The sequence below is a fragment of the Manis pentadactyla genome, chromosome X (assembly GCF_030020395.1).
Source record: "Manis pentadactyla isolate mManPen7 chromosome X, mManPen7.hap1, whole genome shotgun sequence".
Classification (NCBI taxonomy): Eukaryota; Metazoa; Chordata; class Mammalia; order Pholidota; family Manidae; genus Manis; species Manis pentadactyla.
The window spans coordinates 13,923,167-13,947,014 of NC_080038.1; the positions used below are offsets into that span (position 1 = coordinate 13,923,167).

Here is a 23,848-nt window from a genome sequence, read left to right on the forward strand (position 1 = left end):
TAGGAAACAAAGGCGTGCAGTCCCCCATGTGAATAGTGCCTGTGCATCACCAAGCCCAGGTAAACACAGAGACTTATGTTCTAGACCGTCTCCCCCAGGGGTTTGGGCTGAAGAGAGGCTCTTTAGCAGGAAGTGTTAGGGATGCGAGGCCACCTGCCTTTCCTCTGCTTCAGGAAAAATGGTTGGTACTGCATCTCGACTCAGGGGTGCCAGGCACCACAATGTCCCCTCAAAGCAGCTAGAACATCAGCTCCGTCCTCACATAAACTTCTGAGCCAACAAGCCAGTGGCCACGTTCCCATGCCGGAGGCAGAGCTGTGGCAAGCCTAACCCATCGCTCTCAGCCAGCCAGAGCGCACCATCGGCTACTGGGTGATGGCCCTTCAAAGCCTATGATTAACAAAATTGTTGCCCTGTTTTGTCGCCCTACCACTCCCCAACAACGTAAGACATGAGACAAAGCTTGGAGAGAAACTCCCTCCACCAGGACATCAGTGCAGGACTGTCCTGCCGGGGTTTGTCCTGGCCCCCTCCATCCTGGGCCTGTAACCACACCCACCTGAGAACTAACGTCAGGTGACTGCACTTCGATTACAAGGGACCGAGCCCCCAGCCTGCCTCTACTGTAAGAGGGAAGCAGCATTTCTGCAGGCGCACACGACCAACTTCCAGGGCATGCTCCTCTCGTGCCACGAGCACAGGGGAAGTACAGCTCGCCTGCCAGGGGGCTGGGGGGGCGTGGTGCCAGGCTGTCCAGAGGGACTCCCTGCCTGCCCCAGTCTATGACAACAGTTGGCCCAGCTATAAGAAGGGTTGGCTCCTCCTGTTGCCTTTTTTGCTAGATTCTGGAAGATGGGGTATTTTTTTATAAGGCAGGAGAAACCCCTAAGTCATGAGCAGCCTGGATAAAAATTCTTGAAGACCATAAGCTAAAGATAGCTGGGAGCAATTTTCTAAATCTTGGTGAGAGAATTATGTCACTCAAAGGTAGCTATGCCACTAAAACAACAAGAGGCCAAGAGAGAAAGAAAGGCACAAGAAAACCAAACTCCCAGAGTTGTTCTATTTGGTAAACAGTTTGGTCCACAGACAGACTGCATTGTTAAGTTTCCCTTGTCAAGGTCTACTCATCTAGCTGTTGCTGCTGGAAGGATCTTCCCATCTCCCAAGATGTATCACTAGATCATCCAACCTATTTCAGTAACTCTGCTAAAGTCAATTTAAACTGGCTTCTCGTTCACTCTGTGCTCAAAGGAGACAAATTTTCAACTCCTCCTCTGTCTCCAGGAGGCCAGAGGCTGTGACAAAACGTTCCAGTGAAGTGAACCTAGTCAATGCTCTTATTGGTGCTCCTTGGGGGAGCAGAGGGTTCATCCGCTCTCTCTGTGGCTTGGACATACGTTAGTTTCAGATCACTCATTGCCACTGTTTATGACAGGATAGGCTTATGTGACAGCACAAGGGATCTTGAACAGAAGGACATCCCTGTGAAGCTAGCGGGTGACAGATTCAGTTCCAAGGCCTACTGCATCTGGCAGCCTGAATTGGGCAGCAATTCCTGCAAATGAGAGGCCACTGCCTTCGTTAAGTAGGTCATTGTCCCATAAGCCCCACTCGGAGCACTGTCGTAAAAGAAATGGCAAATGCCCGTGGCTTGGTCTTTCTCCAGGGTTTCCGTGGCTCCAACCGATATCTGCAGCAGGAAAGGCAGAGACAAAGAATGAGCAGAGTTCATCAGCAGCCCTGTGACGACTCTGCACCCGGAGGCTGGGTTGCTAGAGGCCCTCGGCCTGCAGAGAAGAGTGCCCAGCCTGAGGGCAGGAGAGCTGACAGCAGGTGGGAGGGTATCTCTGTCTAGTTTGCAGTGCACACGGACTCTCTAATGAGAGGACGGCTTCCCCTAACTTGACCTTGGGTGCAGCATAAGTGGTTTGTTTACTCAGGGCCATATACATAGCAAGGGTGGGTGGAATTTGCACTAAAACCTACACTGAAACAGGTCTGTCCATCTCCAAAGGCCTTTAGATTTCCCAAGTGGCCACTAGGCCATTTTCTAACCAAATGACTGAAGTGTCTTTCTCCATCTGTGATATTTTCTTTGAGAATATTCTTTACTAGTGGATACAGAATCTCCAGCCTCGGCAGAAATAAATGCTAGCCAACTGGTTCCTCTGTCTTTATCCCCACCTTGGCTGTGGGGTGACTGGGTGGGCCTGGGCACACCCACCTGGTCCTGCAGAAACAGCTGGTTGGCCATCTGCACTATCTGGTCCACATGGATGATGCCCCCGATGCTGTTCATCTCTGTGTCTGAGAGCAGCGTCAGCACCATGATGGCCTCCACCAGCAGCTGCCGGTATTCGGGCTGGGGCACGCGGTTCAGCACTGACTCAACGTGGACAGCAAACTTGATCTCCTGTGGTGTCATCTGCCATGGGGACCGGCAGGAGTGAGCCAGGGACTGACCCCAGCACCCACTGTGTTCAGGCCTCAGCTTGAATACCCCCTTCTGGCCACTCTCCTGACTCTGCCAGCAGGAACCCCTGGAGCTGGAGGTCGAGCTCTGCTGTGGGGGGCCCGTCAGCCTTGTCCTAGCTTGCTTTACCCACCCCACTGGACTGTGACTTCCAGGGGGCAGTGGCCATCTCTTATTTCTCTTCTTCACCACTTCTTGTGGCATATAGCATGGTGCCTTTGGCAGGGTAAAAACTAAAAAATCCATTTTTAAAAGAACACATAGGGGAAAAGCCAGGTAGATGGCTGCTCTTAGGGGAGTGGGGGCCAGAGGAGGCTGCACTCGGCTCCAACCAGTGTGGTGTGCCTCTTTGCTTGCTTTCCTTCCTTAGGGCTCTAAGGGGCAAATCTAAGGGTCCTGATAGTCAGAAATGCTGTTTCTGAGGGGAAAGAGAAAAGGTGATCCTTATAACTATGGAAAGAACCTTGCAAAATTTGAGGGTTAAGTGGTTAAAAAGAACATCAGACCTACAAATGGCCTCTCTATATGTAACAAAGGGAAAGAGGTCATGGTCCATGAAATAAAGCGCTTGGTGGAACAGTGTGGTAGGCTGGCATCTGGGTTTTTCCCGTCATACCTCTCGTGTCGTTGAGGACGGGAGCACATAACCATCGATGGACAGACCATGGCACTGGAGGCAGAACACACATGTCACACTTTAGTCAAATTCAGGATGTGGCAAGTCTGCACACACGCGCACACACACTCAAGTCACTGCCCTGGAAACCTGCACAGGGGCTGGAACACACCAGACTGTCAGAGTTATTTTTAGAGAGCTTGTTCTCACTGCCCACAGGCTGTGTTTGCAATGGAACAATTCTAGGGCACCAGCAGGCATCTTTCATATCTTGCACGAACAGTGCCCCAGGGAGCTGCTGGGTCCTCCTCTGTGGAAGCACCACGTTTCACTTGGCAACCTGGTCCTGGCGGCAGAGAGGCCCCCTTTGGTGCCATATGAAAGGAAATTTTCATGGTTCCTGCTGGCGAAGTGATACTTCTGTGCCTTTGCAGGCATCTATTTTTGAGATTTCTATAATAAGCACCAATCACAAAAGACCTGAGCACATGCACAGACATGCACTCCCATGTATATAAATATCAAGTGCCGGCTCAAGACAAAATACTGCTTTTTCATAATAAAAGCATCTTGGTATAGAGCCAGTGGCAGTCTGGATGGAAGTGTGTGATGCCCCAGGAAGAGTAGGGAGATTTTCTAGGAACAATTTGTTCTCATCTGATTGGCTGCCTATTAGTTCCCAATGCCTTGGCGGGCAGCAGCTGCCCCACCCCTGGTGTCAGTGGGCTGAAGACAGTGGCACCAAATGCTCCTGCCTCCTGACAAGAGAATGGAGAACCAGAGGGCTTTGTGGGCCCTGAGGGCTCTGCTCCCACGTGGGGACCAGGAGTCCAGCTGTGCAAAGATAGGGACTCTGCAGCAAAGAGGCTAATGGCTCCCTAATGGGCCAGGGGCCTCTGCTGCAGAAATGACATGGCCGAAACGTGTTGTGGCTTTGGGAAGGGGGTTGTGATATGCGCTCTTTTGGGACTACTTCTCTCTTCTCACTGAAATGAGCTAACACAAACAGTTATAGGAAAAAATTGGTCTTGCCCATGGCTGTTGGTGCATAGAAGCTTTTAACTGAGACAGACTGTTCCTCTGTGCAAGAGGAGAGAGAAGCTCTGGTGGGGCCCAGGGAGAGACACGAATGAAGGCAGGAGACAGAATGTGGGTGGGGAGAGCAAAGAGACATGGCTTCCCCCACTGACCTCTCCTTGGCAACAGGCACGTGGGCAGGCTCTCCTGTGTTCAGGGGCTTGTGGTGTGGTCTCTGGCTGTCACCTCACATATGCTTCTGATGACTTCTGCTGATACTTAAACAGTCCCAGGCAGCAGGGAAACACAGCCCTGTCTGATGGCCACAGGCACAGTGGGCAGCTGGCTAAGAGGAGGTGTGGGGGTCTCTGTTCTGTAGAGGTGGCCCAGGGATTGTGCCTTCTAGGCACCTGGTACCTGGGATCAGACTGGAAGCCCTCCATTTCTGTTTGTCCTCAGGACCAGACATGGTGCCCTACAGACAGGAGGTGTTCCTGAATCATGCCGCTGGAAGGCAGGAACACCAGCAGGCTAAGGCCTGGGTGGGCTGTTCCTGGTCATCTATGTAATAGTGTTTTCATCCAAAGCTTTCCCTGCCTTCTCCATTTCTTGTCCACCTTCTGCCTTTTCTACATTCCTAAAATATGTCAAAGGTGGTCCAACACAACCTAGCCTGCCACCTTATCTAACTTGCTGTAGTTCCAGCCCATGGTTCTCAAACAGGGGCTATTTGCTGCCCAGGGGACATCTGGCAAGGTGGGGAAAATGGAAGTTCCTAAGGCCAAGATCCTCACCTGACCCTAAACTACTTGATGAGGGAAATGGCCTCCTGCTAAGGCTACTGCTTCCACACCTGTAGGCAATAAGCTATGACTGACTGAGTCACTATATAAAGAGCTCTGCTCAGTACTCTGGGCAGAGGCACAGATGAGGTGGATTATGGACCTGCAGACTGCTGTGTGCAGACGTGATTTTAGTGCTCAACCTATCGCTGGGTATAAACCCTTTTACTCCAAGAACATCCCATTGTCATTTCTTGGTGTCACTGAGTTCATAGTGAACTTGCCCGGGGCTGAAACCCTCAGGCAAGACAGTAGTGTCTGGAAATGTTTTTTGTTGTCACAACTGGAGAAGGGGTGCTCCTGGCACCTAGTGGGCAGAGGCCAGGGACACTGCTTAGCATTGCATAGCACACAGGCTAGCCCCAAACCAATCCTCAGCCTCAAACATCTGTGGTACAGAGGTACAGAAACCCTGTTCCAGACTGTAAGCTATCCAAGTTCAGGAGCTACCTGTTTGCTCGTCTCCAACCACGTGCTACCTGATACCTGTAGGTGCCACCAGGCCTCACAAAAGGAGTGAAGGGTGCAATTTATTTCCCTGGGAGTCGGTGTCCCAGCACCAAGGCGTGTGGACTGCCGCCCAGCAACCAAGCTCACCTTCTGAAGGATCTTCCACACCTTCTGGTAGAATCCCACGGGGACCCTGTTGATGGCCCCATCCAGCCTTCTCCTGCGCAGCCACTGGCCTTGCCGCTCTCCCCAGCCAATGTGATGCCCACCTGAGTCTGATGATGACGTGCCAGTTGGTGAGGATGGGGTGCTGGACCTCTGCGAGACAGGACAACATGTGGCCTTCAGAGGCCAAGGGAGTGCTGGCCATCAAGGACAGCTCAGTGAACTCGTCAGAGTGCCAGATCATCACCTGCCCCGTGAGGAACATGGTTCCTTGATTTGACCTTGGCTGTTTCTTGAAGCTGGATGAACTCTTTCATGTACTGGTTTGTTTACTGAACTCCTGTGTACTCCTCCCAGCCCTCAAGAGGCAGTTCAGCATCAAAGGACCCAGACCTGACAGATAACAGTGCGGGCTATGGGGTCAGGCTGCCAATCCCAACTAACACTAGCTGGGTCGGTCAGTATCACCTGGGCACCTGGGCTTGGCCTCATCTGTGCAACGCAGACACAGCTGGACCTGCTGCAGGGCGCTGTGTGTGAGCACCCACTGAATGAAGCTGTAGAATCCTGGGAGCATGCCTAGCTTGTGGGCAGTGCCCGTGGGGGTCAGCTGTCACTACCAGAGCCCTCTGGCATTACTACAGGAGGTCTTGGAGAGAGACACCAGGCCCTTGGAGCAGGTAAGCCCCTCGGAGGTGCCACAGCCTGGGAAGAAAGATGCCCAGAGTGCCCACTTTAGCTCTGCAGGACCATGGAGAAGTGGTCACCTCCCCACAGTGCAGGGGCCACAGAGAATGCAATACATAATCTGGGGCAGAGGTGGTGGGTGGGAGAGGACTTGGAGCCAAAGACGAAAAGTAAAGGCTGGGAATCTACATCTGGTACCGGTGACCTCTGAGTTCATGGTATATCCACCCGGCCTGTTCAACCCGTTTCTACTTTGCTGTTGTCAGCATGGGCTTTATCCTAATTTGGGGCAGTGGCGGCCTCCAGCTGAATGCATGCATTGCTGAAGCAGATGGAGAGGGTGTCCTCTCTGTCTCACCTCCTTGCCCGAAGCTGGGCTTATTTTGGCCTCTGGGAGGGAAGCGCTGGGCCTCGGAGCCGCAGCCTAGCCCATGACTGCAGAGGCAGCTCCCAGAGCCTAGGCCTGAGTGGGGCTTGCAGAGCGTGGGAGTGAGGCCTTGCTGCACGCCCTCCCCGCATCAAAGCTCAGGGCCTGCTTTCTTCCTGGTGCAGGATTCTAGCCACTTGGTCTACAGGTCAGGAAAGGAATAGCCCTCATTCTTACACATTATCTTTGTTCTGGACTATTTGGCACTACTATTTCTCAGTGTACAAAATCAAATGTCAAGGTTTGAAAATCAAATGCAAATGTTAAACATGCTAGCAGGGCAGGAGGCAGTTTTCTCTATGTGCTCATTTTGACTTCATTGGATCTTATTTGAAAATGTTAGTCTGGGTTATTCCATTGGGCTCGTTACCGCTATTTAAATATGGCAACAATTAGATACAAATAAAAGTAATTAGAGCTACACTCATCAATGACTCAGCTGGTTTTCTCCTGATTTCAGAAGGAAGATTCAGGCTTGATTCTGCAGTTAGAATATTTTCTAGTCCTTCACTTGATCTGGGGCCTCATGTCAAGCAGAGGGGCATTATCAGTACAAAGGGCTAATCAGCACATGTGCTAATCAGCACATGCAGGCAATGGTTCGCCACTGTGGCTCAACAGAATGACACAGAACCAATACATTGAAGGTTCCAGAAGCTCCTGGATCAGTAAAACTCATTTCAAGAACTCAGCTTTCTTTCTAGACTCTCATAATGATAGTCAATGAAAACACTTAGACCTGCTCCAATCTTTGGGAGTTAGGGATGAGGTGGGAACAAGAAGGGCAAGATGATTCAGACACCATGAACAAGGAGGCGGCAGTGAGGACAATGGTTGGAACGCATGGTTTACCGCAGACTTGGAGGAATGCACACTGCTGGACATGGCCTGGCTCACAGAAAAGAGCTACAAAACAAAAAGAGTCCACTCAGTCATATGCAGTGACACCAAAGGACGCAAGAAGAGAGGAAGAACATAGAACAGCATCGAAAAAAACCCAAGGAAAGAAGGTGCAGAGGATGCAGGTATATAAAGTTCTTACCAAGCAAACAGCCCCAGGGACCAGCTGGCAGAGCTCTGGGCTCCATGTGACGGAGACATGGGAAATCATCTCTGGGTATGAAATGCTACCACTCTCCAGTCATATGTGGGGGGTGCCTCATCCAGTTAATACACATTTTCCAAAGTCACAGCCCTGAAATGCTAATCTTTTGTCTTAAGAGTTGTGAAAATCTACAGAGATAAACAAAATACCCAATACCAGCAGCTAGCATCTGGCACCTATGGGCACTCAATAAATAGCTGTTAAAGAATAAGATCAGGCTGATGCCCTTTGACCAAACAGGTATTTCCTCATCTAAAAATCTAGACTGTATCCTTCCCTTGCATGGGGGGATAGTACCCGTACCCATGGTCTTGTAGAAGTGAATAAGAATTTAAAATGCTATGGCATGTATTACATTTTGGACAGAGAATAATGTATTTCCTTCATGTAAGTATCCAAAAACAAAACTTGTACTGGCTAACTGAAACTAAATCCATCAAAAAAGAAAGGTGATCACTTCATCCCCATAAAATGTACTACAAGGATGGCAGTAATTAGAGATGGAAAGAACCACCCACATTCATCCACAGGCAGCCCCCATCGGGATGTGGGTAACCAGAGGGACGGTGCCACCAAGTGGCTGGCAGAGGAAGATGTTTGGAAAGTCTGTTCCTCACTTGGAATGAGCCTAACTAAACATGAGAGCACTGTTTCACCCTGGGACAACATGGAGTCTGCACGCCGCTATATGGTTCCTCTGCGCTCTCTCAGTCCTGAGACACTACTTATGAGGAATATGACTCCAGCTATCTGGAGGGAGGAGAAGGGAGTAGGTCACAAGGGTAATATAAAAGAATGGTGTCCTTACATTTTTTTTCCTGCCAGGGTTAAATATCCCCAGGCAATCTGGGGACAGCAATAGCAGTATTCTTCCTACTGACAACATCAATGACCTCATTTTACTTTTCCCTACTTAAATTCCCTTTTTTTCATCAGGCACTCCTGCCAAAGCAGAGCCCGGGACCATCTCTTTGACGAAGTATCCTGCAAAACCCAAAAATTTGATAAACGGAGTTTTTTTTTTTTTACAGGCACGGGCAAGGTCATTTCTCCTGCTTTCAAGCCCAGCCCTCTGCCTGTCCCTGGGGCTGCCTGTCACAGCTTGCAGAGTCACCTCCCCACAAGCCTGTTTGATGGGCAGAACTATTCTTTGCACATTCATTCTCCTCATATTCCCAGCCTTGCTCTCCATGTTCAAGCCAGACAGAGCATGAAGCACACACAGGAAAGGACAAGACAGATGTTTCACCTGTTCATCAGCACTAAATCGCCTAGTCATCTGAAAGTAAAAATACATCAGGAAATCAACAATAAGGACGCTTCTTGACCCTCTAGATAACCCAGTGAGGTGGTAGTTCAGCTGTGGAGTGGGAGCCGTTAGTGGCCCATGGACTCAACCTAGTGAGTCATCATTTGAAATGGACAAGCAAATTCAAGTGCATGTCTCACTGCAGGTCATGGTCAGAAGGAAACTCTATTTCCTCCTGTAGATCACAGTCAAGTCCTAGCATACTACATGGCACATTAGGACTAAAGAGTTGTTGTCTTCTAGTTCCATAGGGCCAGTTCAGAAAGAATTTATTGGGAATTAGAGGTGAACAAATAAGAGACACCTGTGGATGGGGGGAAAACACATGTATCATGAGCATTCCATTTCTAGATTCCTCTATTTCATTTGATGGGGCGATGATACAGTTACTTTTTTGCATGGCTCTACTTTTTAATGGCTGTGGCCCACTAGAAAGAGTCTTTCTTGGCAACAGAGGCAAACATGGGGCAGGGCATTACTGGAATGTACAACACGTGAAAGTTAAGGATGAACATGTGTGGGTGCATGTGGGTAGCTCTGGGACAGCTGGATACAGGGTATGTGCAGATTCAAGGGCAGAAAGGCTCTCATGTCCTCTACAAAGAACGGGCTGCATCCTGCGTGTCCTGGGTCTCTCCCACCTTCTGAGGTGAGCCTAGGTAGGAAAACCACTTCCTTCCCAGCACCACTGCCACCGTGAACGCTCTTACCTGCTTCATCTCGCTTCTCAGTCTGCTAATGCCGCTCCTCTCGGTTTTGGTCACTCCGGTATGCCCCACCTCGTGGATGGAGATGGCAGGGCTGGATGTGGAGGAATGGATAGGTCGCACTGGAGGGGAAACACAGAAGCGGTTCTTAGAAATGGTACACCATCCACCCTGCGGGAGGAATGCATGTGATGGGCTTATTTTCATCTGAGTCTATCTCCCTGGCTTGAATATAAACGCCATTAGAGGAGGGCCTCATCGGCCCTGGCTGCTGCTGTTTCCAGCACCTGGAACAGTACCTGCTCCACAGCATGGGTGCAAAATGTATCTGAGCAACCGGATGAGAGACTGAACATTGCTTAAGCAACATGCAGAAAACAATGAATGGCCATAAAACCCTTTAATGAATTGGATATTTTTTTCTAAGTGATTTTTTACTTCTCCAAAAGCATATCTTCCTTATAGAAAGCTGAAACCACCCAATTAAGGGGCCTTGGGGCTGGAAAGGGAAGTCCTGGGACTACAAGCTGACCAACGGCTAGTGGCAGAGAAGATGTTGCTGCTCGAGGATCAGTGTGCTGCTACCATCACCTCATTTCCAACCTGCTGTAGGAGCCTCGGACTCCCACCTGTCTGTGCCAGGCCCCCTAACTGGTTCTCCCCTGTGGTCATAGTGGTCATTCCAAAAGGCAAGTGTGATCATGTCACTGCCTGCTCAGAGTTCTTCCAGGCCCGGCTCAGTCTTCACAATAAAGCCCAACCAAACAATCCCGAGCGGCACACAAAGCCTTGCCGACTTGAGCCCCACCTGCCCCTCTTCACTCTTCACTCCCAGCCAGCTACACAGTGCTGGGCATTGCACATGTTACTCCCTCCTGTCCTGCCCGCACTCCCCAGCAGACATATCCTCTCCTTCTGCCCAGTATCTCCTGCCTACCCTGCCTTTCCAGCCAATCAACCACTGAAGCCATGGAGTAGAGGGCACTGCCAGGGGACACCCCACATTTAAAGGGCAGCAGAGAGGGGGGAACCCACAAAAGAAATATAATAATTAGTCAGGGAGGACAGACACTAGGAAAGTGGAAAACCGAAGCCAAAGGGGTCTGAGTAGTACCAGTGGGGCCTGTATGGGGCGGGCACTGGCTGGGAATATTTATCTCAGACATCTCAGGATTTAACCAAAATTCTAAGACTGAATCTCCTCATTTATAAATGTTGAATAATTACAAAGGGCAATTAACAAATGCTGTTAATATGTAAAAAGATAGGACCTCTTCTGGCCTTGCTTACAATGAGACATATTTATGGCTTTCAAGTGACATGACTCTGCTTCTAGTTTTATAAGCATCTATAGCCTCATGTCTAATAACAGATTTTTAGTAATTATCTGTGTCAAACCATGTAAATTATTTTGATGAGCAGAACACATTAAATATTTATCTTCTATATTTACATTTCAATGATTGTCCATTTGAAAGAACAGGAAATTACTTTTGGAAAAGGATCTCAAGCACTCCTTCAGGAAAGGAAAAAAAACACCAAAACACATCTGATTGCACGATGCCCTCTTTGTTTAACGGCTGGCATGTACTCTGGGGAAAAAGTACGAAGTACCCAATGTCCTTCTTATTAAATAAAAAGAATGACAGCCCACACTGCATTTCTTTGGCTTGATGAAATAAACTCACAAATGTGTCTGCAAATCATTTCACTTTATTATGAGGAGGAGAAATGATAATTGCTTCAATTATAATTAGGGAGCATTTGAGAACAGAATTCTACCAGGACTTGGGTGATTATATTTCCTAGCACTGCAAACAGGGTTCCAGTACAGATAAACTGAGTGAGCAAGATTGGGATGAAGTAACTCACTCAGCAAGAAGGTGCTGCGAGGTTGTAGAAGGCTCTCCTCCTGGCCCCATAAGAGGTAACGGGGGTCTGGATGAGAACGGTTCTACCTGAATCAAAGTGGAGGCACTCAGGTGATCAGAAAAGGCAGCCCTTTAATCCTGACATTGTAGTCACTTCACCTTCTCCTAACACCTGTGTACAAGTTGACAGCACCTGGACCTATGGCAGGAGTTTGTAGGTGGTGGGCCAGGGTGCAGCGGTGTGCATACCATGCCTACATGCGGCCACAGCTTTCCCAGCAAGCTGACGAGGGCTCACAAATCCTCCAAGTGCGGACCTTAAACCTAGGACTGTTCATCTCAGTGAAGTAGTAACCTTATCCTCAGACATTATGTCCCAAATTGCAATTACTTAGGTCGATTTGTATGTAAATGAAGCAGTTCCAGGTGATGCTGGACACACCAGTCAGGACCTCTCTGGTCCCCTCCCTGTAGAGGTAAAATGAGCATTTACTTACCGCTTCTTTCAACGCCAAACTCTTTTCCACTGAGAATATGGTGAAGGAGATTTTTCATATCGAAAGGGCTGAGGTTCATCAAACTTTCAGAAGCTTCTTCTCCTAAACACAAACATCTTGTAAGCATCCCAGATATAGGGCTGGTGGTGGCTGATGGTAGAGTCAGATAGGCTTTGGGGTGGGAGTGGCAAAGGACGCTGTGGCAGGTCTTCCTGCTAGGGTCTCCTCACCACTGTTTCAGGGTTGAAATGTACTGATCCTTAGTGATTCTAAGTGCTGTTGTTTAAAACTGTGTGTTTTCTTAACTCTCAGAAACGTGATTTTTCACACAGTAATGATCCCTGATGTTAGAATGAGTCATACAGTTAATTTACATATTTAAATGGATAGGATTTCTCCCTGCAGAGATGTTATTAAATAGGGTATGACATCTCACAATAAGGAACTACAGTAAGGAACTTAGATGTCAAGGCAGAACATTCTAGTGCCCCATTCACCCTGACAGGATATTTACCACCCTGTGCTGGATCGCTTGGCAGAAGTTACATCTACACAAGGGAACCTGGTAAGGCGTGAGCATGCTCCAAAGCTCAGAAGCCCTGGTCCTGGAACACTTGGGCAGAGCTCTGTAGGGGTGGGTGGTGGGCGCAGAGAGCCACAGGAGCCCCCAGGGAGCCCACGCATCGCACCTGAGCAGTTCAGGCTCCGTGCCAGCTCCGTGGCCATCACCTGAATGATCAGTCCAATCCGGAGTCTGAGCATCTCCACGAAGAGGCTGGGCTGGGCCCTGACATACATCGCCAGGTAAACCACTATCTCCTAATACAAATATATGTGGAGACTGTGTTTTAGAGACTGGGGGGTGGGGTGGCAGAGAGGCCACTGCCACCTGAAGAAGGCCCTGGCCAGCTGACCTGGGTGAGGACGGCGATGCTGATGTCCTGCCCACTGGCTTCGTAGATGAGTTTTGTGAGCTCCTCGGGTGGAAGGGGCCTAGGAAGGAGCATCAGGACAGAAACACCATGAAAGATGCCTAGGAGTGGGGCCTCTTCGTCCTCCATGGCAGATCCTTATTTTCCTGCTGGAAGCTCCCGAGTGACAGTGCCATTATGAAGACCCTCCTCCTGAACAATGGATGACACTGATGTTTTCCCCACAGTCCCCCACGAACTACAGGCCCCCAGGCTGAAGACTTACGCAGAGATGGTCTTTTCCCGGGGCTCTGGGGGCAGGCCCACTGTGAGCTGCTTCTGGTGTGACAGCAGGTCTGTGCAGGCCTACTCATTTAGGAGAAAGAGTGAGGAAGAGAGAGGTGAGCAAAGCCAGCAGGGAGGGTCATCACCAATAACATCGTAAATTTACCCCAAACTTTATGACCCGTGTTATCATTTATTTGAAAAATTTATAAACAGACCCCAGGCTGAGCAACCCAGGCAGGCAGAGCTGGGTCCCTATGATCTTTGTGACCCCAATATGTGGCCCAGGCCTGGCTCTGCAGGGCTTGTTAGTGGGTAGCTAATGCCCACCCACTATAGCAAACCCACTGGATTCCCTGATATTCCACAAGCAGGACGGGCTGCCATGAGACCTAAAATATCAATGTTAATTGACAGCTTCCCCGTTATTCACATGTAATAAATACCATCGCCTTACCATAACATGTAACTTTAATGTCTTAGAAAGCGGGTCTGGATTTTGCAGGGCCTTAGGGTTAAAATATTAATGACTATACTGCAGATACGCAGAACTAAGCTCTGTCTAAGGGTGCCAGGCCACAGGGTTTTCATTTCATCTCCTGATACATCTTTTTCTGCAGCTAAGGAATAAAACTAATCAACTTAAATTTCATTTCCTCTGTTCATCTTCTAAGAGCAGAGGGAGGTCAGGAGAGGAAGGCCCACTCAAACTGCGTATTAGCCAGTTTCCTTTACAAATAAGAGGTGCTCGCCTCCAGCTTTCATATAAGAAGAGACTTGGGGGCTAGAAATGACAAATGGCGAGTCTGGGCACAGTCACTCTCACCTCAGCCAGGACCTCCACTTTCTTCCTGAGCAGGCCAGAGATGTAGCGAATCAAACCCCACTCCTGGTTCAAGCCAGCTTTCCCATATAGTTCACTGAGGAGGTTGTGAACTGTGACCCCGTGCTGTCCGGAGAGATTTGTGTCCCAGCTGGGGCCCCTGTCAAAGAGATAGAAAACCCCAGACGTATGGCCTAGGACCTTTAAAAGCTAAATTCTATGGCAGCAGAGCTCACTTGGCAGGGAGGGGAATGAATCACTGCACATTCTGCCAAGTGCTTGGGGCCCTCCAGGGCCTCTGAGTCTCACAGAGAAGGTTGCGTGTTACCAAAGCATCCCTCTGTCTCTTTGAAACAGAAGCCTAACATCAGGAAGTGGTAAGATCCTGGCCTCACCCAGCCTTCTCATCCTGGGAGGCCAGGACTGGTAGGCAGAGAAGCCGATGGAAGTCTGGGTAATCTGGGTGAATACATCATGATCCAGCTTGTCCGGAAGCCAAGAAGACTAGGTCAAAGAGTTAAGGAGAATGGAGAAAGCTCAAGCTAGTGAAGACTGTAAACTTACTTTATTACATACAGAATGTACAGAATGTCTGCTTGGTCTTGTAGGTTTGAACAGTCTTTCAGCTGCTCAACCAGCTTCTCACAGTCCACACCACCATGGTCATCTCTGGGCCACTGGAAGTCATCTTCAGGGACCTGGCCATAGAGAAGCCAAAAGCAGAGAGTGGGGCTAAGCATGTACACTTTCAGAAGATCAGGAAGCGACACATCAACCTGGTCTTGGAAATCTGTTGCTGTGCTGTGCTCTAGGTTTTCAGTGAATCTTCTGTAGCTTTTTATTTTACACTTTATTATTTTTCATCAGTGAATCGCTGTGTTAGTGTTTGTGAGAGATGGGACTGACCAGGTTAAAATACATGTAAGTTTTATTTATGTTAAGTCCACAAACAGGGAAAGCAAAGCCCCAGTGTTAGAACCCCTGCCAGCAGTGAGTGGGGAGTGAGTGGCGGGGAGGGGCACAGAGCGCGGGCTGGCCATTCACACAGCTTATTGCACTTGGAGATGATTCACTGAGCTCTCTACTTACATTTTATACACTTTTATCTTATATGTTATACTTCATTTTTAAAAGGAAACAAACTCAAAAAGTATGTGAGTTTTAAAGACCCTAAAACTGAGGAAAGGTTCAAATATTCTCTAATAGATGCTGAATCTTTCTACTTAGGTAGGATAAAATCAAGGGAGATTTCTGGATAAAATAACAAATTATGGGAACCAGCAGGGAACAGTGAGATTTAATTCTCCTGAAGAATCCTTTCTGTTTTTGTACTGTACTCTGCAAGTAGCCCAGCCTTGGCTGGCTGGCACAGACAGGACAGGGCTAGCTAGTGAGCTAACTTATTTCTTCCTCTAAGGTGACAGACTTTGATGCATGGGCAGAAAGTCAGTAGCCTTTGCTACATGCAAAATACAAGGTTTGCATCAAATTCAGTGTGCATACTGACACAGCAGATTCCAGACAACTAAATGATGGGTTCACATAGAAACCCAGAACTTCTAAAAGTCCTGGATATCAAGAGAGATGCTCTTTCTTTTGAGTTCAATCATTTAAAAGAGTTCTTGGGACTGTACCGGCATCAAATAATATACACTGAAAAAAAAATGATTCTAAATACTCTACCTGTTTTAGGAGTGGCTGAGGAGAATCAACAAGATTCAGTGATTTACGGTGGGTACTTAGAACTTTAGTTGGCAAAGTCATGGGAACAACTGGAAAATAAAAGAATAGAGAGCTCGTCTGAGGAAGGAAGAGGATAGGATACTTCTTTTGAGAGGTACAGTAGCTACTCCTTACTCAAATACTAACCACCTAGACAAATGATTAGTTTAATTTCAATAAGAATTTATCATGTACCACATCATGTGCTAAATCTGGGGACAAGAAAAAAGCAGGGCACAGATCTTGCTTTGAGGAGCTGAATTTCACTTTTCCCTCCTAGAATTCAGGGAAAATTACATAGCACCTTAGGACTGAAAGGAGCCTTAGATATGAGTGTGCCTGACCTTGCAGATGAGAAAGATGAGAACCAGAGAGGGTAGACCATTTGTCCAAGGTCACTGGCTTTCTCACAATCAAGGTATTCTGGCTTCCTGTCCAGTGTATATTTCACTTTGCCATTGATGGGTATTAGAGCTTCTGTTGTTTAACCTCCTTTGAATATTATCAGTATTTATTTATTAAGCCATCTTCCAGGCTATATTTTATCATCTTAGGAAAATAGAAAGTTTTCAAGATAAAGATAAGGCATATTTTAAAAGGCATTTATAGACCTCCAGTTTACACTAGTGAATTAACCATACACTTTAATTTTACTTCCTCTCAAACTCCCACTAACACTACAGAAAATAATAATATTTTTTTAAAAAAAGATATACTCAAGAATAGGGAAAAGCAGGAGAGGAGACAACAGTAGCAACATTTTAGAAACGGCAAAGCTGATAGATGAAAAATAACTGATTTAGCAGACACACAAGGCAGCCAAACCCAAATCAGCAGTAGGAAAAAACCAAGAACCAGTCAGATTTTCATCAGAGCATCCTCAGAAGTCTTAGGAATTTGCTGCAACATGTACTTCTGGAACTAGGGGTTCCATTGGGGGTGTCAAAATTGAGGAAGACTGGGAAGAAGCTGTGTGAGAAGCAGTGAGCTCCCAAGATACTTTCCTCAACTCCACACAACTTGGTAACCACCTTGCTTACCCTGAAAGAAGACTAAAGGCTCTCTTTGAAGAGGGTCAAAGGAGGGTGGGGAGGCTCTGAAGACCTGGGTACATTCTTCAGGGGAATAAGTGACTGTATAGCTCCAGGCAACCAGACCCTTACCAGTTAAAGGAGACAGCAAAGAAGATTGCAGACTATCTCTGGGAAATCTGCCCAGCTTACATCCATAAACCTAACAGACCCTGCCTACGTGTTTGGAGATTCTTATGCATGAGCAGATAACCAAGGAACATTTAACAATGGAGGAAAGACTCTACTGTGCAAGACAGAAACCAAAACAAACAGGAAAAATTAAATTGGGGGAAATGGAAACCATTTAGGGAGAAGAAAATGTAAAAACAAACAAAACCAAAAAGCCCTGCCACTAATATTCTTAGGGCAGTAAGAAATTATATTGCATGCATGAAACAAGAACAGATGCAATTCAGAGAACAAAGATTTAAAACAAGAAAGCAAAAGGGAAAAAGCTGATGGGATGGAACAAAAAGTTAAAGCAATTGCCCTCAGAACAGAGCAAAAGACAGAGAAGTGGAAGACAGAAGAGAAACAATGACTTCTCCAGGAGGTTAACAGTAGAATCACCAAGTATCAGAAAAAGAGAACAGAAAAAATGCAGGGAAGGAAATAAGTGAAGGACCTTTTTATAAAAGCTTTACTGAAAAACATACATTGCCAGATTGAAAAGGCCCACTGAGTACCCAGCACAGTGGATGAAGATAGACCTGGATCAAGGCACATCACTGAAATCCCCAAACCCGGAACAGAGAAAATCCTAAAAACTTTTAAACAGAAAAAGCAATTTATACTTGAAGGATCAAAAATAAGAGTGGGTTAAGATTTCTCAGCAACACTGATGGCAAGACAATATAGCAATGCTATCCAAATTTTGAAGAAAACCTTATTTTCAATCTTGAATTCTATACCCACCCAAACTCTCAAATGGATATAGAATATTTGTAGATATTTTCAGACCTGCAAGGTCTCAACAGTTTTACCCACCTATATGCAATGTTTCTTACGCAACTACTGGATGTCCTCCACCAAAATAAGCTATGAAAGAGGAAAAGTTGAGATACAGAAAAAAGGACAGGAGATAAGGAACACTCCAAGATGATGGTGAAGGAAAATCCCAGGATAAAATATACATCCTAGACATGGAAGGCAAACAGGCTGAAAGGAGCAGCAAACTTCAGAAACAAGCAAGTTGAGGGCTGTCATCACAGTACCCTCTTTCATTGTATCATTTTTTTAATCTATTGAAACTATTCTAGAATATGCTCCACCAAAGGAATAAATTGAGAAAGGGGAACATGCCAGATTCTGGAAACAGGGAACCCAACTGAAGAGAAAAGCAAAGGAGATTCCAGAGATTACAGTAAAGAGAAGTCCCAGGATGCCAGGTATGCAACAGGCCTAGAGCAATCAGCCAAACAGGAGACTCATGGACCACTGTGGAACCAAGTTGATGTATGGATATGACTGATTTTGTGGAAATTTGAATTGCAAGGTCACTGGAAATTACAGAAAGGAAGCACAGCAAAGACAGGGCAACTATTAACTTTAGAGAAAACAAGAAAACTGATAATGTAATCATGGTATATTATAATGCTCAATTGGAAGTAATTTGCATACATACAATAATATAAAGTGAGTACTGATTTGACTAGACTTTAACACTACATTGGTACGTTAGGGAAAGCAAAGGACAAGAGTGGTGATTTAAGACAGCTAACTCCCCACCCACATTAAGAGAAAGACAATGGATACCAAATAAGGCTGGTGCATCAAAAGAGAGCAGTATACATGTATTATTTTAGAAATATGGAGATACATAAATGCCAGAAGAAACAACTAAGAGTTGAAAGTGGTTGCCTCTAAGTAGAAGGACTGGGGCAGTGGGGAGAGGAGGGGTGAGGCAGGAAGCACCTGCATTTGGCTGTCTTGTAGGATTCTTTGACTTTTACATTATGTTCATGCATTACTTTGATAAAGGAAGTTATTTTAATAGGCAGAAAAGAGTTAATACTGTACATGGAATTTCCAAACCCTTTGCTTTTGCCATCATGGAAAGTATATCCCGAGTGGAGTGGATGGCACTGAAAACATGGCTGTCTTCTGTCTTCTTACAAAGAGGGGGCAGATAGCATTTCAAGGATGTGCTTTGCAGGAGGTGGTTGATATACTGGTCCAGTTCATCTTGGCTTTCTGTAATTGGATGGGGCAAGAAAAAGCCAATGAAAACAAGCTGCAGAAACATTTTAAGTGTATAATGTTGATTGTGTGTAGCATGCAGCACTGAGCAGCTTCGGTGGAAGGCATTTTGATACAGATATTTCCATCCCCACCCCACCCCCAGAGAGTAAAGACATTTCCATAGATAATGTATGTGTTTATAAAGTTATTGTTTGAAAAAAATTCATCCTAGAAAAAGAAAATACAGGTCAAGATAGTGTTTACATTACATCATCCCAAAAAGAACTGAGTGTGTAAGACAACCAGAGGGCCAGTAGCTGACATCTGATCTTTTTAATTTGTCGAGAGCCACCTAAGCATTATGGAACCCCCAGCCCCAGTTCCAAGTACCATCTAAAAGTAAAGAAAAGGTCACCAACCCAAAACCTTGTTCAGTTTAAGAAATGTTATATGCATAGAATTTCATCACTCATATCCAACCAAACCTTGATCATTCCTTTGAAAATTCAAGCAGTGTGTTTCTGTCTTTAGAATCTGTTTTGTGAAAAGTCCCCATTCCTGAAACTCTTTGTCCCTCTAGGTTTAAAAAAAGCCCCACTTTTGCAGTTTAGGTTTTAAAATGGGCATTTGATTCATTTTAGTAAGTTTAAGTTTCCAAGCCTCTTTTTGTTATGTTAAAGACCAATCCTTTTCTGTGTTTAAGTCTTAGGGCAATTTTATCACAATGCTAAGTTTTAAATAAGTTCAGTGAGCCCCTGCAAAGGCGTTCCAAACCCTACCTTGTTTATAAGTGTCCTCTATATATCCTCCCAAGTCTGAGTCAGGACTGAAGCTCCCTTCACTGTCCTCATCAAACAACTTCTCATCACAGTCTGGATCCAGGAAGGTGAGATACGTGTAGAAAGATGTGGTGAGAAATTCCGAGAGGCTCCCTAGTTGCACTCTGCCAAAGAGACACTATGTTAGAGACGACACCTATAGGGCATGTGGACAAAATTCCACTGAGTCGAGAGACTTTTCAACAACCAGTTGGCGCGTCTGACAAAATCAAGAAATATGTCACTCTGCAGATTGCTTCATATAAGTAGTCAGCCAAGAAATTAAAATGAAAATTCAATAGCAAGTGTGAAGTGGAAGCACACAGCATATTAAAAGCCAAAATGAACTGAATCATGCTAATTTTTGCCCTAAAACAAATGGAGCAGAACAAAGCCACAACAATGATGCTCTGGGTGCACTTGTGCCATTGTTTATGAGTCCCTGCCACACAAAGCAGTCACACGGGTGTGGGAACATGATGCGAGAGGCACGTCTCAGAGACCAAGTTCTCTCTTGAGGGAATGTGATGGGTGGGCCATCCTCAGATTGGAGCAGACACCCAGAGTGGCCCTGTCACATCAGGTTGGGAGCCTGGTTGGGCAGCACGGGGTCTGCTGCAAAGGCAGCGGCCTCCCAGATCTGCAGGTCCATGCTACAGAAGCTGGCACTGAGTGCTTCGTAAAAGGTTAGGTCAGCAGGCAGAAAACAACAGGATCCTTGGGGGACCAGCAGATTATGACTTCAGTTTAAATGGCCGAGGTAGCTGTTTAAGGAGTAAATCCAAGCATGCAGTGCAAATGATGTCATAGGCACTTGACTTAGTGGGCAAATGGACAAGGCAAGAAACGGCCTGAGGGGAAAAAAAGCCTTCCATAATAAACTGAAAACTTTTCCCCCTGGAGCCAGGGGGCCAGTTCTAGTGATTGTTTTGCTCTGACGTTGGGAAACAGAAGGAAGTGAGAAAGAGCATGGAAAAAAAGACAATGGAAAATTCCTCTCTGATGTTGAAGGGAGTCAGGCCCCCCGGCAGAAAGGCAGTAATTTAAAAAGGCTCCGTTAGCAAGCTACCCAGGTAGGTCCAGGCGACAGTCCAGTATCTAGGGTGAGTTCAGCTTTTTAAAGACCCTCAGACTTAAAGCAAAAGCCAAAATGAGATTCAATTTTGATTATCAAGAACTTAGCAGGAAAGGTAGTCGAAGAAGCCTAGGCATTTCTGTTTCTTTCCATGGTTCTCTGAGTTGTTTGCGGATCTCTGTAAACAGGAGGCCCTCCCAATTCCTGTAAACCCTCATTCAGTTCTGCACAGTGGTTAGAGTCTGGTTTCTGAGTTCACGCACGGCTTCTGCACAGTCCGGTGCCCCGGGCTCTCTGAGCCTCCAGCTCCTTGTCTGTAAAGCAGGACTACAGCCCATGTAACAAAGTGAAGACCAAGACAATCCATACAAGGCAACCAAGAACACACTGCAAGTGTTCAATTAACTGCTGATAGTATCGTTTTGACAATGATTAGATTTTAATTAAAGAGTTTATTTTGAAAAACTAATTGTAGGCATATGGTATTTTCTCTCAGTTATGATGCCCTATACCAGGTGGTAACTTATCCAAAGTGGGGATGAAATGTAGGAAGGTAGATGCAGTTATGGCACCAGTGCAGGAAATGTAGAGGGCGAGATGCTGGGGACCATCTTGCTGACACTCCTGAAAGAGGCTAGGAGGAGCTTGGAATGAAGGCCACTTCAAGTCTATAGCAAAACCTACAGCAAGCTCTGAGCAGAGGTGCCAACCCCAGAGCTCAGAAATACAGACTCAACCCTGAAGATGTCAGGCTAAGTAAAATAAGCCAGTCACAAAAAGACAAATCCTGGGTGAGCCCACTTAGCTGAGACATCTGGAGACAGAAAGCTGAATGGCTGCCAGGAGCTGCGGGTAAGGGAGATAGGTGTTTGATAGGAACAGTTTCAGCTTTACAAGATGAAAAGTTTTGGCGATTGGTTGTGCAACGATGTGAATGTACTTAATATTACTGAACTGTACACTTAGAAATGGCTAAGGTGATGTCTTTTATGTGTATTTTACCACAATTAAAGAAAAATCACTATGGCAGCAGGATCCTTGGTATGGGAGGATGTGGGAAGCGCTAACTTGAACACTTTTAGCAACTGGCATCCATCAGGAACCAAATGGAAGCTTTCCTGAGCCTGGGAAAGGCCACCCCTCACTTGGGCCAGATGCATAGTGAGGTTCCCCTGGGGCCCTTCTGGCATATTCCAGGGGATTCTGAGAGAGCAGGGCATAGAGGCTATAGAGAAAACCTCTACCTTGTGACAGTCAGGAGTACAAAAAGGAAGGAGTTTCCTGGGAGGTGAGCACCTATCATTTATGGTGTTTAGCCGTAATACCTGGGAACGTCTGCTGGGCTGTGGGCTCATAAACCAGAATGAGTATCGTTCCACAGAGGATGTGGGACAATGGTCTAGGCAGGCGTATTCAGATGCTCTGCTCCGAGGGCCACTAGGGAATTTGTAAAATTCTGTGAATCTTTCTGATGGTGGGAGCACCCTCAAGTCAACTCAAGGAGCATTTAATCAGTGCCTGTCAGATCCAACGCACTGGATGCTTCCTTCAACGCCTTTTACAAGGGACTGACACAGCGTTCCCTCTGTGGGTTCCAACAATGAAACTCCAGAGAGGCTTGGTACGTTCACCTCTCTCATGCTCCAGCTTCCTGGTGCCTGGAAAGGCTTCACAGATGCCCCCTGAATGCTGCATTAGAGGTATTCCAGTTTCAAACGAGTGACTGGATTAGATAAGGTTTAACTTCCTTTTCATTCTAAAGTTCTATGCTTCCATGTTCAGCAATTGACATGAAAAATGGAAGGGAAGCAGAAGACTTTAAGGAAGGTCAATGTTACTTCTATTTTTTTAAAAAACACAAATTACCTAGCTCCTCCAAAATATCCATCCTCCAGTTTTCTAATTGTGGAAAGAATTGCAGGATGAATGTCTAAGCCATCATTTGCTAAGGAAGAAAAAAGAAGATGAATTAGTTTAATCTGGGAATGTATATTTTTTTGGTACACACTAAATGAGATGTTTTCATCAACGCAATCTAATTAAAATACGTATGACATAGAAGATTCCCGAGCTAAGAAACCAAATTGCTAAGAAGCCCCTTTAGTACTTAGCTCTGTCCATGGAACTCATTTTAAACATTTTGAAAAGAGCCCAAACCAACAGTGGGACATAAATCAGGCACATGAAGATCATGGAGTTACTGAGCATGGTGTGGGTGATGGGGAAGGTGAGCGTGGGTCTGCCTGTCATCCGCCAGCAGGTGCACAGGTAGGCCAGCTCAATCCTCAGCATCTCCACCATCATCTCGTTGTCCAGGGCCAGGTAGAAGTGATGCTGGTCGGTGAACTGCAAGTCAGAACAGGCCAGGTAAAAAGCTGACCTTCATTTCCTTCTGCACAACACTAGCTGTCATTCACAGCAGCACTAATCCTTGCATTTTGTTCCAGAGAAAAGGCTCAATCCTGGCTCTAATCGCTCCATCCTGGGACTTTCCTTGTGATCAGATAAATCGATCTGTCGTCTGCCCAAGAGCCATGGCTAGATTAGTGTGGAAGGGAAAGGTGCACAGCTAGTTCTATTTACAGCTCTCAGATGGGGATTTAAGCAACTGGCCCAACACCGCTGTCTCTGAAAGGAAATCAATAACTCCTTAATTCCTACGCCTTCCAGGGCTGCTGGGCTTGGAGCGACTGTCCAAGTGTGGGCACAGGTGAGGTGTGCAGACTGCATTTACCTGATTGATGACCTGCTTAATGTGAACTAAAGGCACTGTGGCCTGGTACTGATGAAA

General features: G+C 46.6%; 1 protein-coding gene across 7 annotated transcripts in view; it reads right to left on the minus strand.

Moving 5' to 3' along the window:
- Window positions 1-1,049: 1,049 nt before the first annotated feature.
- PHKA2 (phosphorylase kinase regulatory subunit alpha 2) overlaps window positions 1,050-23,848 on the minus strand; it is a 75,389-nt gene continuing 52,590 nt past the window's right edge. For 4 of the 7 annotated variants that reach the window (XM_036912862.2, XM_036912864.2, XM_036912860.2 and 1 more), the window contains 18 exons: window positions 23,259-23,403; window positions 22,924-23,002; window positions 19,944-20,107; window positions 19,003-19,176; window positions 15,872-15,960; window positions 14,753-14,886; window positions 14,192-14,348; window positions 13,367-13,446; window positions 13,084-13,162; window positions 12,859-12,988; window positions 12,170-12,271; window positions 9,805-9,923; window positions 9,035-9,064; window positions 7,533-7,586; window positions 5,549-5,719; window positions 3,093-3,146; window positions 2,228-2,428; window positions 1,050-1,693 (listed from right to left, as the gene is read on the minus strand). In XM_036912862.2, coding sequence (XP_036768757.1) covers window positions 1,523-1,693; window positions 2,228-2,428; window positions 3,093-3,146; window positions 5,549-5,719; window positions 7,533-7,586; window positions 9,035-9,064; window positions 9,805-9,923; window positions 12,170-12,271; window positions 12,859-12,988; window positions 13,084-13,162; window positions 13,367-13,446; window positions 14,192-14,348; window positions 14,753-14,886; window positions 15,872-15,960; window positions 19,003-19,176; window positions 19,944-20,107; window positions 22,924-23,002; window positions 23,259-23,403 — 2,133 coding nt within the window. In that variant the 3' untranslated portion in view covers window positions 1,050-1,522. The remainder of the gene's footprint in view (window positions 1,694-2,227; window positions 2,429-3,092; window positions 3,147-5,548; window positions 5,720-7,532; window positions 7,587-9,034; window positions 9,065-9,804; window positions 9,924-12,169; window positions 12,272-12,858; window positions 12,989-13,083; window positions 13,163-13,366; window positions 13,447-14,191; window positions 14,349-14,752; window positions 14,887-15,871; window positions 15,961-19,002; window positions 19,177-19,943; window positions 20,108-22,923; window positions 23,003-23,258; window positions 23,404-23,848) is intronic. The other 3 variants (XM_057496066.1, XM_036912861.2, XM_036912863.2) reach the window with 3 other exon arrangements.